Here is a 15,803-nt window from a genome sequence, read left to right as displayed (position 1 = left end):
CTTACATCCTTCCATATTATGCACATGTAGAACATTGAATCTCCCCAGTGATCGAACCTATGCTCCTGCTATCATCCCTGCTTTCTTTGCATAGGCGGGGCTGTTAGAGGAGTCCAACTGTCCAACATTCATCCCACTAACACCTTCATTCCTCAAGGCGCAAATAATCTTCAGGATGGCCCTTTACAACAGCTCATGAAAGACATCAAACATATGTACTGCAACTAAAGGCGAGGTATATTAGCGCTCTGCTACGTTGGCTGCGCAAGTTTCCCCGGGTAAAGTAATGAATGGTCCCGTCTGAAGCCAACACGCGATTTGGAGATTTGGATGCTTTATTGTATGCACTTGTGGCCTAGGCTAGTCTCCCAATATTGAATGTCCATCATCACCGATGTTTACATAAGTCTGCAACCTCCATGCTCGGATCGTCAAGCTGCGGCATCACAGCCATTGAGCTTCCGTAGATCTTGCTGATGACAAGCCCCAGGCTGCCAGGCTGAGGTGCCTTGCAGCCAACAGCAAACCAACCGGATCCGGTTGCCAAGCTTGGACGTTTGGCCATGTGAGACCATAGATCAATCATATCACACCCGAAGAGAAGATAGGTATATGATCCCGGCCTATTGCCTTTTGCGATTTTGCCATGCATCAATTACCGGCTTCTGCCTCCTCCTTGAGAAATGTTGTCAGCAGACCGGTCCATGCCGCTGTTCATCATGTTGTTGACGGCCAGCCAGTGTAGCCACAGTGATATGACTGAAGCAAGCAGCAACTTAGTCCCGTGCCTCCTGAATTATGAAGGCGGCATGTTCCGATCCCCCTTCCCCTCCCTGGACTAGAGAGACAAATGACGGCTGGGTGACGAAATTGCATTGGCTGGTCTACACCACACCGGCGTGTGCCAGCTCTGGGGAGGAGCTGACATCCCATCCGTGCTAATGCTACTGAGGGGAAATGTCAACACCAAGATCGCAATTTAATCTGGCATCGCAAAGTCTCGCAAACCCGTTCTTAGCCAGCCGACGCACCGATTGCCACCTGGAATTCTTCATGTCAGGTTAGCCCAAGGGGTATTTTCCCGGTCGGTTTACATAAAAGCTTCGCTGCGGACCCCAACCAAGCCATCATGATTATCGAACCCACCGACCGATACCCCCACCTGCAACCCCAGTCGTAGTCACCAAAGGAGAACGAACGGATTCACTCCCCCAGCTTTGTTACCCAGGAGTACACTGTATATTACCTAGCGATAATCATCGTCGGGGCATTTCTTCAGATCAGACAGACGGACCATTCCAAGTGCTCGAAGCATACTTAATTCAGTTACTACAGTTGTTGTTTAATTGCGTACGCGACCTACCTTGATCTCATCCGGGGCCCGAGTCACCACCACCACCAGAGCTTCAACCCAGCCCAGCTTGTCCTACATAAACTTTCCTAGCAGCCTCGCCTTTCATAGTCGAACGGCCCAAGAGCGACGCAGCGCCTGGATCGCCCTTAGCAGAATAAGAAGTGCGCATACTTGTTGTGCTGCACAAGCTCGTTCTCTTCGACCCTTCGAGCAGTACTACTTCCATCCAATAGCCCCTAGTCAAGATGGAGCCATCCAACTCAACCTCCGCAGTCGATCCCGCCAAGGAGATGAGCATCTCGCCACCCACGCAGCCCTCGCGATCCCATTCCTCCTCCAGCGTCACCCGGACAAATAGCCATGGCCATTCCCACCGACACAGCTTGGCCGAGAGCCTACGAGGGCTACCCCCGTCCCTCGCTCAGCGCGACACCCGTCTTTGACCCAAGCCGCCCTACAAGACCTCCTGAACCACCCGCCCACCTCGAAGGCGCACAACCCTCGATTTGCGGGAAGAGACTGGCGAGATGTAGCTGTCGGCGAGCTCGCTTCGAAGGATGACGTGAAATGGGTGACAATGGACACAAGCGTCGAGGAAGCCACCATGGTATGTACCGCTCCGGCCTCCCTGCAATTGTTATTTGAGGACGTATTGGAGTTTCTAACAAACGACTAAGGTGCTACTGAAAAACACCACCAACAATGTGGTTCTGATCAAAGAAAATGCGGAATCAACAACCCCTATCTCAACCTTCGACTGCAACGACCTGAATGCGTACCTACTCGTCGTAGTCGGCTTAGGAAACCCCAGCGAAGAGCTCGTACCTCTGTTCGACACTCTCGCCAAGAAGGCCCAAGCACACGAAGACATTCCACTCCGGGACATACAACCGCTCTGCCGGAAGGAGTCGCTGGTCACAATGCACGGGGATGCAAACCTGGCCAAGGTGATCGAGGTGTTTGGCAGCGGGATCCACCGTTTCCTGGTCACAAACAACGCCGGCGAGGTCATTGGCATCTTGAGCCAGCTGACGCTCGTAGAGTTCTTCTGGAACGAGGGTGTCAACTTCCGCGCTATTGACGAGCTCTACCCCCTCACCTTGAAGGATCTAGGTGTCGGGTCCCAGCAGATCGTCGCCATCAGGTAAGTCCACATCTTCTACCAACGATGCCAAAGCCTTCAGCTTACCATGAGAAACAAAACAGCGCAGATAGTCCACTGGCGGATGCCCTTGCGCTTATGAACAACGAAGGGCTGTCGAGCGTGGCGGTGGTGGACAACAAGTCTAACGTCGTTGGCAACATCTCCACGATTGACGTGCGACTGCTTACAAATGCGGCGAGTCTCCCGCTGTTGCAGAATACGTGCATGCACTTCGTCTCGGTCATTCTAAACGAGCGCGGCATGGAGCAGGGCAAGGACTCGTTCCCCGTCTTCTACGTGAACCCGTACTCGACGCTCGCGCACACGGTCGCAAAGCTGGTCGCCACGAAGTCCCACCGAATGTGGGTGGTCGAGTCGGCTTCCCCTTCTCCCTCGGCGCCTGCCACGCCGCTGCTGGGGTCCCCAAGTCCTCGTGCCCGACTCGTCCAGAACCAACTCGGTGTCGGGCATCGGCACGCAGACGCACTTCTCTTCGGTCCCGTCGACCTCGCTCTCGGGCCCGAACAACTTGTCCGGGCGTCTCACGGGCGTGGTGACGCTGACGGACATCCTCAACCTCTTCGCGCGAACGTCCGGTCTGAACCCTGCCGATCCCAGCGAGCAGCGCGCCCGCCGACGGAGAAGCTCTAGCAGCTCCGTCCGGCCATCACTGGATGCCTCGCGTTCGAGCATCGACATAAGAAGATAGTATTTGCCGGCCGGTTAAGGGATAATACAGGGTTCGGACACGTGGAGCAAGAGGTTTGCAACCATGACTAGGGGTTATATAATAGATAAATCTTTATCGTGCGGCCTGTCTGGTCTCGGAGAAGGGGGGTTTTGACAGAAGCTGTCTGAAAGAGCCATGCGGTTGGTGCGACAAGTCCTTTTTGTTGGGCAAGGCTCTTGCGGAACTCGCCTCAGTCAGGAGGCACATCACGATACTAATGAGTCGGGGTTTATTAGCGTTGAGGCATATGGTTCGACAAGTTTCTGATATGCGCAAAGGCGTCCTGGAGATTTGGTCTGCGTAAAATACTAATTCAACTCTTATTATGCGCATGTTTCGAATACCTGCTCAGCCCAGGATATTCTGAGTTGTGACTAATAAGAACCCTGCTTCATTGATGCTGAGCTAAAGCACTTCTCAATGGACTTCCAAAGGTTGGTTTTGGTATCCACTCCGTCAGATTCTTCTCGTAAGGGCCAACCTGAAAGTGCATAACTATCCCGCAAGAGCAAAAGGTAAGCAAAGAAAAAGGATATGACTCTTAACTATTAAGTTCGTATTAATAAATTAAATGGCTAAAAAGGGGATGAAAAAGGTAAATCTAGGTCTGCCTGGGGGTCGAACCCAGAATCTCCTGATTGCGATATTAATCGTAGTCAGACGCCTTGCCATTGGGCCAACAGACCATTAGACCATTGATGCTGTTGGTGCATGTCCAAGCCTTGCATTATTGAACGATATAATGTATACCTGAGGATCTGTAAGCTATAAGTACACTGGTACGATAAAAGGGTATAGGCGAAACTCCCCTTCAGCTGCACGGTGTCAGATCCAATAGGTAGCCTTTTATAAGGTAGTTATACTCCCTTCCAAAAGTCCCATCGGGTTTTTAATGCTCCTGTGAACGTATATGGTTATACCCTTGGATATATCCTGCTCTAAGATGCAGTGCTGAAAAGGTGAACTCCGGCGCCGAGTACCAGTCGACGTAAGGTATCGGATATCGTTGTCAATACTGTAAGTCTCTGCAACCATCTCATTGGCGCCATCATTAATCATGCCGAAGGTCAGGCCCTCGTGTGGTAGCGTTGCATTCAACTGCACGCCTAGCAAACACTCAACACTCATTCGGTACCGTTCACTCGGGCTGCGACAGTGTCAGCTCCCGCACAGCTTTAACTTACCTACTAGACCCAATGGATCCAGCGGCGTCAGTGACAGCCATGTTTGTGCCGACCATGTCGATGCAGGTCGACGATGCCGCAGTAGCGCCCGAGGTAGCAGCACCGACCGATGCTACCTCGCCGTTGGAGTACCCCACCCTTCCCCCGAGGCAACACCATCCCGGATCTGCGCTCGGTGGGGGAACACGGGCCAGTACACGGGTGTTTGTGGCAGAACTACCGCCCCAACAAACACTACTTGCCCAACGACGCCATCGAGCAAGACCGTCTCGACTTCTCCAATGCGGCGTTCCGATTCATGCTGGACGGCGCCCTGCATCTCGCCCCGGTCCAGGGCAATCCGGCCTGCGTCCTCGACATTGGCACCGGGACAGGTTAGTGAGACTTGCTTTTACTTACATTTAAATGCACGCCATATGATTGTGCATGGCATGGCGCCTTGCTCCGAGAGAAGAAAGAAAAGAGAAGGTAGCAAGCAGGAAGAGACAGGCGACAAGCTGATGATAGACTTGCAGGAGTCTGGGCTGTCCAATGTTGCCTAATAGCTAAGCCGTGGAAGACCTAGACGTCACTGCGCAGCTCGGTCTGTGGTAAAGACTTGTTTGAAAAAGAGAACATGAATCGGGTGCAATGAGACTTGGGACGAGATGCCTGCGAGGTAATGCTCGGCGTCAACGCAGCTTTACCAGTGACCACAGCCAAGCCCGCAAGTTCAATCTTCAATGCATAGCGCCTTCAACGCCACCAATCAGACCTGCATATAAGCAGCCCCTATGTTTATGTTTTCTGCAGCCAAAGCCTAGAACCATGTATCCTAGTCATGTCTCCTGTATGTCGCTCTCCCTTTTCAACTCGATCAGTCCACCGTGTCTCCTGACCAACCCAGCATGTCATCTATGTCCGTCACTCTTCTCAAACTGGAGGCAAAATGGAACCTATCGGGTTTGCCCTAGGAATCGCCAGCTTGTTCACCACCTGTATCGACTGCTTCGAGCTCGTCCAGAGCGGGCGCTACCTCGGGCAAGAGTACCACCTGCTGGAAACCAAGTTCGTAAACCAGCGAATCCGCCTCGTCGCCTGGGGCAAGGCCTGCGGCTTCACCGACCCCAACGGCTACGACCGGCAGATCGACGAGAACAAGGAAGTCCACGACGCCATCGAGGCCTCTCTGCTGCATCTGATCGGCCTCCTCCGGGACGGCGACAAGCTGAAGTGCAAGTACGGCCTGCGCGATGCCGACCAAGCCGGAGGAGGACCTCCCCCCAACGCCAACGCCTTGATCCACGCCCCCCATACGTGGCCTCTCCTCGGCCAGTCCGCCATGACCTCGCTCACCCAGAAGCTCGCCAAGTTCCGGGAGAAGACCAAGGCCACGCAGCAGCAGGCCAACCTCTGGACCAAGGCCCGGTGGGCCATCAAGGACAAGGACAAGTTCGCCGACCTCGTCCAGCACCTGCGGGACCTCATCGAGGACCTCGAGGGGCTCACGGCGGGCCTGCACCTCGAGCACCGGCAGAGGGAGCTCATCCGGCAGGAGGTCGAGTCGATCCGCGAAATCCCCTTGCTCGAGTCGATCGAGGAGGCACGGGTCGGGAGGCTCGACCCGGTGTCTGATGCGGCAAGCCTCCGGCTGTGGAGTGTACGAGACCGGTTCTCCTTCTCAAGAGCCTCCTCCCGAAGCCGCTTCTCATTTGCGGGTATTCCGCGGGACAGATCTTCCTCGACTACGGGAGGAGAAGCATCCCTCGACAATGCCATGTCCTACTCGCCAGCCGAGGAGCACTCGGAAATATCCGATGATGACTGGGAGGCCTTGTCGCGTATCCCTTCGCTTTCACCTTCTCCTTCCCATGGTCTCGAAGATGATAGCAATATGACCCACTACCAGGTCTTGCACAGAGTGAATTGCGACTTTTGTTATCCTGCTATCTACATGGATGTCCCGGATTACGGCACCGAGTGCAGCACCACCAATCAATGGATGGTTCTCGACGAATACCACCCGCTCCACGAGCCGAAGACTCTACACCTATGTGGCAAAAGACTCATCATGGACTTGGATACTTATCTGGGCCAGAACAGACAGCTCCGCTTCCTTGTCTTCCGGGAATATCAATGCCGGCACGAACTAGAAGGGCTCACCACCAGCGCCACAGCACCCAAGACCGTGTCCAACGGCTTGTCTGTCTACTTGGTATCCGAAGAGCTCTGTGTCGCCATGAGGCTTCTGGCCGCTAGAGTGCCCAGGATGCGACAGCCCGACTTCGAACCACAGGCGGAGCTGCAGTACCCATTCTACTGGGTTTACCACTCGCGGCAGACCTTGAAAAGAGAGTTGTCGGGCCTTGGGGAGTCGACGGCCATGACCCTAGCGAAGAAGCTGATGGACTTCATCAGTGACTCCACCTTGGAGGAGTACTCCAAGGTAGACGAGCTGCTAGCTAGACGTGTCATCACATGGAATACGCTCAAGTATCTTTTCGTAAGCTGAGAAGCCTGGATTTGCACACTAATGAATGAGCCTACCTAGCTGACACCGACAGGCGCCCGACGACATCGTGGTCCAGAAACATGCTGATCGGTTTCGGCGCTTACAAGCATATCGTGTCATTGACGGGCAGTGGACTGGAACAACTGACACGGCCGACTTGGCGCTCAGAGTCTATTACGTGGCTTGCCAGGACTGCTTCGTGGCGCGTCAAAAAACGTTGATGATCACGAAGGGTGATTTCGAAGATGTAGACTCCGAGGTCGCGATTGAGGAACTGCCTATTGTGCCATTGCGTTACGATGTACACATCACCTGGAGGTCTCTGGCCGATACAGGCAAAAGATCACGGGTTCCGCGGAGAACCCGTTCGACTTCCGATATCGTTGGGTATGCTATTCCGGAACGGAGGTGGACTCCACCGTCCAGATGGTGAGTAAATGCACACACAAGTTTATTTATGCAAATTTGGGTGCTGGTGCTGATATGCTTTGCTCCAATGGCAGGATGATATCCGACTTATCATTGATCCCAAACTGTACTGGGAGCATCACCGTCGTCATAGTGATGGGCAATCCGAAGATGATCAACTACCACTGCTACCTCGACGGCCTCTTCACAACGTAGTCACCGGTCTCCCCCCTGGTCCCGGAGCAGTTGACGTCTCGCGACCTACCTCTTCTGGAACCCACCGTGTACGGTTTCGATCTGCGGACTCACGAATGGCGGCACCTCTACGTCGCGGACCTCCGGGAAGTGGGTTGGAACAGCAACGCCTTCGACGATCTGATACTAGACGAGAAGGAAAAGGAGCTGCTGCTGAGTTCGGTCCAGAGCGCAACGGCAACGTTCCAGGAAAACACCACCGCGGGGGACAGCAACGCGGCGTCGGTACTTACTACTACATCATCTCAGAACAAGAGGTTAATATCGAGCAGCAGTGGAGGAGGGTCCGTGTACCTATTCCACGGCGGCCCAGGAACTGGCAAGACCTTCGCGACCAACTGCATCTCCGAACGCACCCGGAAGCCGCTGTACCACATGACGCCCTTCGCGACGGGCGTGTCGGCCGAGGCCGTGCAGCACAACATGGACGCGACGCTCGCGCTCGCCCAGCGATGGGACTGCATGCTCGTGCTCGAAGACGCCGACGCCACGGCCCACGGTGGCGGTAACGATACCAGTACCAGTGGCAGTGGCAACAGCCATGTCCAGCACGAGGTCCCGCGCCGCGCCATGACCATGGCCCTCCTGAAGCTGCTCGACGGCTTCGGCGGCATCGTGGTCCTCAACTCGTCCCGCGTCGGCGTCCTTGACGATGCCCTGTTTTCCCGCGTTCATCTTGCCATCTACTTCCCCGAGCTCGACGCCGCGGGGCGCCGGAGGATCTGGCACGATGCGTTTTCTGTCGCTTCTGCCCCTGTTCCTGTCCCTGCTTCTGCCGTCTCGACAAGGACTGGAACAGACAGCAGCAGCAGCGATGGTGTTGACAAATCCGAAGACGACAAGAGCTCCGGTGATGGAGGTAGAGAAGGCGCAGCGGTAGCAGTAACAACGGTCTCGGAAATAGACCCTTACCTCTTGTCGCCCCAGGCAGAGCAGAAGCTCGCGGCTGCCGAGCTCAACGGCCGCGAGATTCGCAACGTGGTCGCGCAATCGCTGCGCATCGCGCAGTTCCAGGGGCAGGTGCTGCGGCTAGAGCTGGTCGATTCGGTGCTGCGCCAGGCGGTCAAGCTGCAGGAGTACCGGGCGAACCTTGTCCACGGGAAGATGACGGCTTGGTCGACGGCGTCTTCCGCCGGCTCACCGGACCGCCCTGGCACCAAAGCTATAGTGGATAACGGAAAGACTTGGCAGCAAGCGGCCCTCCCTCCGCCTCCGCCATCGGATTCACCGCAACGGTAGCATTCAAATGGGATCGTGACTTAGGACGCTCGGAAACAGCGATAGCGAAAAGAACCACCGAGAGCAAGTAGACGAGGCAGATAGATGGAGATAGATGGAGAGCGCTATTCCGTCGTCATGGCTTTCTGGTTTCGGTACGAAAATGCAATATTTGTAGATCTAATTTCAAAAAGCTCATGTGCGATCTTACCAACCCCCGGTTGGCTCATTAAGGCAAATGAGCAGTGTCGCTGTAGACTTCTCGACCTCCCCTACTACTAACTAGAAAGTCTTGGTTCTTTGCCGGGATTTGTTTGACCAACTACAAGATGTTTTAGTCAATGCCTGGTTAACCGCTGCCAGAGATCACAGAGAAACCTTAGCACTTCAAGCAGTGCAGAAATTGGCTCGGAAATAGGAACATATGGGACTCGCCAAGCTGCGGCTGAAGACTTGGTATATCATACAGGGTCTTCTAGTAATCACCATGGTAAATGGGCCATTTGAGCCTGGGACTTTTCCGCTTCGGGCCAAGAGACATGAGGTGGTGTCTGGGAGAAAGCATAGCAGGAATAGAACACCACATCTGGAGCAGCAATCCAAGGAATCAATACGTACTCCAATGGAAACATCACGTAGTCAATTGATGTTTGCAATGGAAATAACACTTCACATATTATGAATTCTGTCGGGGATCCTATTCCGTACTACCCCAGCCACTGGTCCGTATGCGGAGCTGCCTGGCTACTGGGGGTTCGGCAGCAGCAGCAGTAGGCATGCTGTGAGTAGTTTTAAACTGTCTGGGTATCCAAGGGAAACGTATATTGTGGAAATCTTCGCAGTGCAGTGATGTCCTTAGCATCAAACGGTACGGCGTATCTTGAGGGCCACCCGGGAGGATGGATCTTCACCAGACCAGACAGGCATCATTACAAGAGCCAGGCCTATCATGAATCAATTACTGCTAAAAATAGGAATTGCACTTCTGGCAGTAGTGATGAGCTGAATTACATGATTTGCGGAGTCGATCATCATTGAGCCAGCCTACCGGCATGGTGTGTTGTTAGGATGCGTGGCGAGCCAGGAAGGCATATCAATTGGTACGGCGATGATGATGGCTATGACAATCAAACCTAAATACGGCACAGCACGAAAGAGTCCCTATTTTAGAAATGGATCTCCCCATATTCACCTCGTAGTCGGAACCTATGTATATCATGGTTTTCACATCGTGCTACATCCACACTGGACCCCGTAATCGTCACGACCCTCAGCCGAAATGGGATAGGGGGCGGCTGTCTGGTCAGTAATTGCACCACTCCGATCCTCGAGAGGAATGGGATCGAGCAACCCTACCCCGTAGGCTTTGTTCTGGCAGCGGGTCTTCTGGGGTCGGTCGCAGATGTGATGCTGTTTACGCGGTTCAAAGCATATCGTTGATGCGTAAAGGGGCTGTGTGGCAGACTTATATTTTACATCGGAGACACTCATCGACCTTAACCGTGGACTACTAGGATAATATGGGTGATCGGAAGGGACGGCTGTATGTATGTCCTCATCTATCTTCACTGAGTCTCACTGCCATGTCCGACTCGAAGATACGGTGGCCGCCAGTATGTAGCCAGGGAGCATGATGAAAGATGGGGTGATTGCTAGCTCGTGCATGCAAGCCCCTTGCTCAACACATAGCACGTGGCTAATTGGAGCATGAAACATTATGATGTTGTCACGGCAGGGAAATGAGGGCGTACTTCGAATGACGGGGGCAAGGCGTCGTCGGTGTACGCCTATGTCAATCGAGACCTTGATCAACCAAGCTGCCTATACACAAGACGCCAGGACGCATGACCTCTCGTCTATCGGCCCTCAGACAGAGACAATTACTGCTGCTACTACTACTGCTGCTGCGAGAGACTTTCTAGGACTTCCACAGACAGGCGAGGCTGCTGATACTGCCTACAGCAGTATCTACATCTAATGGACCCCAAACAGAGCGATGAGCAACACCCAATGACGTTTCGGTGGCGACACTACTCCCGGTTTCGTGGTACTCATCGACCAAACTAGCATGAGGATTGGAAAGGCAGGCTCAAAGGGCTGAGAAGCTCAAGGACACATGTATCATCGTCATTGCAAAAGGGGGGCGCGGCAATGGCGGCCGCTCGACAATGTACCGAAGAATGGGCATCAAGATACGGGGCTTGACTAACACTGTTAGTTATGTAGGTTCGAGTGTCTGTACTGGGTTTGTTAGCGTGGTAGGGGATGATCTCGTCGTCGTTCCGCGGTACTTCGTTCTTCATGGCTTGCCTTGCAGGGGCCTTGGTCCTACGACACGTCCCAAAGAAGGAATTGCGGAACCATTCCCGTGAACTATGTCGAAAGTTTCCTATCCGACACCTCATCGTCTTGCAGTGCGGATCTCTTGTAACCGAGAAGCATGTTGATTGATGAATACCTATGATCTCCGTTCTTACCCATTCAAGTTAACTACAGTCAGTCTGGAGGCTACATAGCTATGTATCTTCCTGCGCCAGAACCCATGCCTTAATAATAGTAACAGCTTACCCAGATCTGGCAAGGGTAACTTGGACGGCTGGGATGAGTAACGACCATCCTCGCGTCGACTCTCAAGGGTTTCATGTACAGGTCCACTTCAGGGTATGAGGGGAGGACGTTACCAACAGCACCCACTCAAGAAGACGTATGTTGCTTTCTGATGTTTAAGATTGCGAATTGAGGCGGAGCATCGGCCAGCTCGAGCTGTAAGTGGTCAACGGCCGACTCGGACCTTCATGGTGTATTACATTGTGCGATTGGCTCCATGGACCAAACTGTTGCTAGACACCATCATCATGTCTCTCCTATCATCTATCCTACGTGCCTGCTATGCGTGAAAGTCGGTGAAGCGCCAAAAGGAATGGACGAAAGGCATATGTAAGTAGGCTATCGCCCAATCTCATGTCGTGTTATCCTCCACATGGAAGAGGGGTGACAAGACCGGATTATCTTATAAGAGAAGTGTAGTACATGCACACACACACAAAGTAACATCAGCGCCTTATCAAAGAGCAGATCTCGTTCTATTGATAGAAGAATGGAGTTCCCTGCTACTTATTACTGGTGTCTGCCTGTGTGTACATCGGCACTCCTCTCCCCAACGTGCCTGTAATGAAGAAACCCAACTCGCGTATCCCACATCGCGCGCCTCTGATGATCGTCGCCAATGGCAAGAAAGAACGACAGACCGACCCCGCGGATTTTCCGATGTCTTAGACGTCTACCCATCATAAGAAATGGGCGATTGAATCATGGCTGTTCGGGTGCTGGCCATTTGTGTGTGGGCACAGCCTACCTCCTCTTCCTCTGGGGGGATACGCACATGTTTCCCGAAACGGCCGAACGGCTACAGCGCGTTCTTCTGATACCCCATGTCACTCTCCATGAAAGGCTCTGGACTATTCTGAGCGTTTGTTTGGCTCGAGCATTTCATCACAGTAAGTAGCTACTTTGGAGCGGGGCGTAAGGGGGAGAGGAATTCGAACATGATTCCACTCGGGTTTGAAACTACAAGCCGCGGAAGGTCTAATCAAGGAGTTATCCTCTATCAGTTTTAGTTTTCATGTGAGTGATAATGATAGACCGTGAAATTTTCTGTTCTTTCTAAACGTTACGTCTCCTGCTGGATCCTCCGAAGGTTCAGATGGTGGAGGCGCCTCCAATTTCGAATAGTCCGGGAGCAGAGTATGTTAGAGTGTTTTCCTACTGTGTCAGTGGTCCTGCTCCGGATTTTTTCTTCTCCATAGTAGATCTCGGACATGAGTAGCTGCTGCACGCAGGTGAAGAAGCTAAGGCAGTTATTCCCGAGAAGTTCATCTGAACGAAGACACTACCTACCTAAACCCTCCGCGACGACGCCCTCGTAGTAAGTAGGTAGGTAGTGCCTGCATCTCACCACTGAATGGATCTGTATATACAATGTACTTTTTCCAGGTTGGTAGAAGAAGTAAGCAAAGGCGTGATGCTGATGCTGTCGTTCCCATTCTTGCTGCTGACGTGGATTGGCAATTGGCTCTCGCGAAAGAGGAAGAGAAGAGAGGAAGTGAAGAAACGGCCATTTCGTGGATCATACGCTGATCGACCATTAGTGGTTGCCCTTGTCACTAAAAATAGAATGTTTGTGTGCGGGGAGGTTGTGCCACAGGTGGATTGGGGATTTGCATCTGGCCTGTCAGGCTGTCAGCACACTAAAACGAAACGAAAGCCAAGGCGCGTGTATTTTACACCGACTTCCCATGTCATCTCTTATCACAGAAGGAGAAAACATATGTTGCTGCCTAGCTCGATGAGGCGTTGATATTACTTACTACCCCCTCCGCTATTGCCTACGTGTCATTCTGTCCCTCATTTAGCTTGAGAGAGAGACTCCTGGCATCTCATCATCGAATTCCAGTCTGTCCGTTTGCGGTAGGCAGAAGAAAACAAAACGTCAAGGGATGCGCACAAGAATAGCACAGTCCTGTGACAGAATCTGCCAGTTATGCATATTTAATCTTAAGAGGGGAGGGGTGCTTGAGCCGCACGCGGTTAAGGGGTCCAGGGCAGGGGTCTACATATCCTCAATTACCACCCTCGATGTAACTTGTAAACTGAGCTCCGTGGAAATAGTCGCATTCCGGACAGTCACCGAGCTGTCAAGTCAGTACGTATTATGTAAGTGAGGAAAAAGGCCGATGGTAAAAAGCTTACGTCCGGGTATTACTGAAACGTGACATCGAATTATTCTAAAGCGCGGCTCTTTTCTTTGCTGCGTTACGTACACTACTACTACGCTGGCCACTCTAGCTCTTTCAATCATCACTTTCTTCTTGCCTAGCGTCTGGCGGTTCTGTCGAGCCGGCCAGAGTAACATGAGATGGGGGATGCACCGAAGCGGCACAGCTCTGTCTCTTCCTGCAAACCGCTGGCAGGATCTCACTGGGGGCGCTCGCGCTAGAAGCAATATAGGTCTTCCATTTCAAGAAGAATCAAGACGAAAAGTATGTACACTCCTCCTTTGACTGGGCACTTTCGGGCTCCGTATGGTTCTTTTACTCTTTTCGGCTGCCGCCCCCCTGGGCCCCTTTGATTGGGGAATCAGAGCTCTAATCTTCATGCCATGTCATGCTCGTAACCGGGCTGCTTTCTTCTCTTTTTCTCAAAACTAAATATAGTTATATGTAGAATAGCAGGGGAGTGATCCTTCAGTATTCATGTCTTATTAGAACGTCTGGCCGGATGCAACTATCTACTACGATTTGGGGATCCTTCCCGTCACTTGTAGGAGCTTATGGGGAAAAGGAGATTAGCACGAACCCCCTAAAAGACCGTACCGGGGCGGGAAGCCAAGCGAAATGGGATACATCCGAATTTGCGGCACCCCGAGCTTGCCGAGCTTCTTCATTCGAAATCCGAACCTTGTTCTTTCGGCGCTTTGTTGGTGGTCAACTTCCCCTGTATCGTCAACCCCCCTGAGCTTTTGGTGATCGACGTACAAGATTTCTACATATCACAGTAGGCTAGACATTATCAAGTGGCTAGCGATTCCTGGTAGGCATCATTAGGAGATGGAAATGGTCAGTTCACATACGTCTTGCAAGCATGCAGGTGAAACATGTCGTCATAATCAGTCAGTGACCAAGGGGGCAAGATAGCATGCGTGCGCAACGAAACAAAGATCGAAACGGGATATAAAGTTTATAGGGGGCTCACGGACGGCTAGTGTAACCGTCATGACGCTGCAGGAACCATATCGTGAAACGGAGGTGACGCCAGCCAGCCAGCTAGTATGAAGGCAAGTAGGTATGTGTGATATGCATGTCTCTCTGTACATAAGTAGGTAGAGAATACGCCACCTCGTTCCGGCCTTTGCCTCAGAGGCGAAAAGTCCGGGGTAAAGCTTCGCTTCCCGTTCATTCATTACGGGAGGGGGTAGCGTAGCCGGAGCTAGAGACATGGTGAGGGGCGAACCCCCCTTCACCTCCTGCCAGCTGAAAAAAAGCAAGACAGATACACAGACACAATTAACAATCTTCCCCTTTCCAGTGACCCCCGCGGGGCGAGAAACAGAACAGAACAAAAAGCAAATATATAAATGAGATAACCAATTGGAAACGCCAGTCGGGTTACTACCGTTCGTCGAAATGCGCTTATCAGACGAGAGCTATTCTATTCTACTGTTCTTATCCGGGCTGAATTAAGGCCTGCAATCAGGGAGGGCTGTGTGCTATGGGCAGGACATGGAGGACGATACTTTCTCGGAAGCTGAGAAGAGAAACATTCAACAACTAGGCGAAACCCAACTTCGGCAACCGAAACCGGGGATAGAACATGGTATGGGGTATGCGCTCGGTGATGCTCAGAATCAGGTAGGTAAGAAGTATATCAAGAAGGTATGTAGGTAACCTTACCTAGTGCCATTGAGAAGTAGGTACTCAAGTACTTTAACCATATGCGGGAAAAGAAGAGCTATATGCATGTCAGCGTTACGCGATTGGCCAATGGCCAAGGACTTTTCTTCTTCTCTCCATTCTCTCGCTAGGTAACTCTTTGGGGTCGAGGCAGATCCAGCTGGCTGTGCCAGTACTGAGGTGTAAGTGTGTATGTGTTGTTCGGCAGGATTCGGCAGTGGATTGATTAACTGTCGCATCATCTCTCTCTCCCAAGCTTTTCCTTTCTGTGTCACACACGCACCAAAATCGTGGCGATGCAGCGCGGGATTGGATTGGAGATGCAGTAGAACCCCTTCTTTTTATTATGTACGTAAAATTGCCCGCTCAGGCGGCTGCAATGGCAAACACACCAAACCCACGCCCCCTGAGCGGCTACTACCACTGCCAGCATACCTTACCTGTGAAGGGGGGTTACAGTGAATAGCACCGCCAGGTTTCGTCCAGCATGTGCGTGTAAGGTTACGGCGTATGAAAAGTGTACTTTTGGGTTATCTTGGGGGGGGGGGGTTGCGCAGGCTGTTGTGTGCC

General features: G+C 52.5%; 2 protein-coding genes across 2 annotated transcripts; both read left to right on the top strand.

Moving 5' to 3' along the window:
• Positions 1-1,599: 1,599 nt before the first annotated feature.
• PG994_003456 (sds23/moc1) lies at positions 1,600-3,149 on the top strand (the record flags this gene model as incomplete). Its single annotated transcript, XM_066854865.1, has 4 exons — positions 1,600-1,695; positions 1,737-1,961; positions 2,032-2,498; positions 2,570-3,149. The coding sequence occupies 4 exons, from the start codon at positions 1,600-1,602 to the stop codon at positions 3,147-3,149; spliced, it is 1,368 nt and encodes a 455-aa protein (XP_066719143.1).
• A 2,191-nt stretch (positions 3,150-5,340) lies between these two features.
• On the top strand, positions 5,341-8,805 carry PG994_003455 (uncharacterized protein; the record flags this gene model as incomplete). The annotated part of the gene is made up of 4 exons (XM_066854864.1): positions 5,341-6,894; positions 6,956-7,332; positions 7,466-7,656; positions 7,697-8,805. The coding sequence occupies 4 exons, from the start codon at positions 5,341-5,343 to the stop codon at positions 8,803-8,805; spliced, it is 3,231 nt and encodes a 1,076-aa protein (XP_066719142.1).
• Positions 8,806-15,803: the final 6,998 nt, after the last annotated feature.

The sequence above is a fragment of the Apiospora phragmitis genome (assembly GCF_038363925.1).
Source record: "Apiospora phragmitis strain CBS 135458 chromosome Unknown utg000004l:1.0-3135199.0:1.0-3139288.0, whole genome shotgun sequence".
NCBI classification, from domain to species: domain Eukaryota; kingdom Fungi; phylum Ascomycota; class Sordariomycetes; order Amphisphaeriales; family Apiosporaceae; genus Apiospora; species Apiospora phragmitis.
Note: the sequence above shows the minus strand (reverse complement) of the source record. Positions and strands in the feature narration are given on the sequence as shown.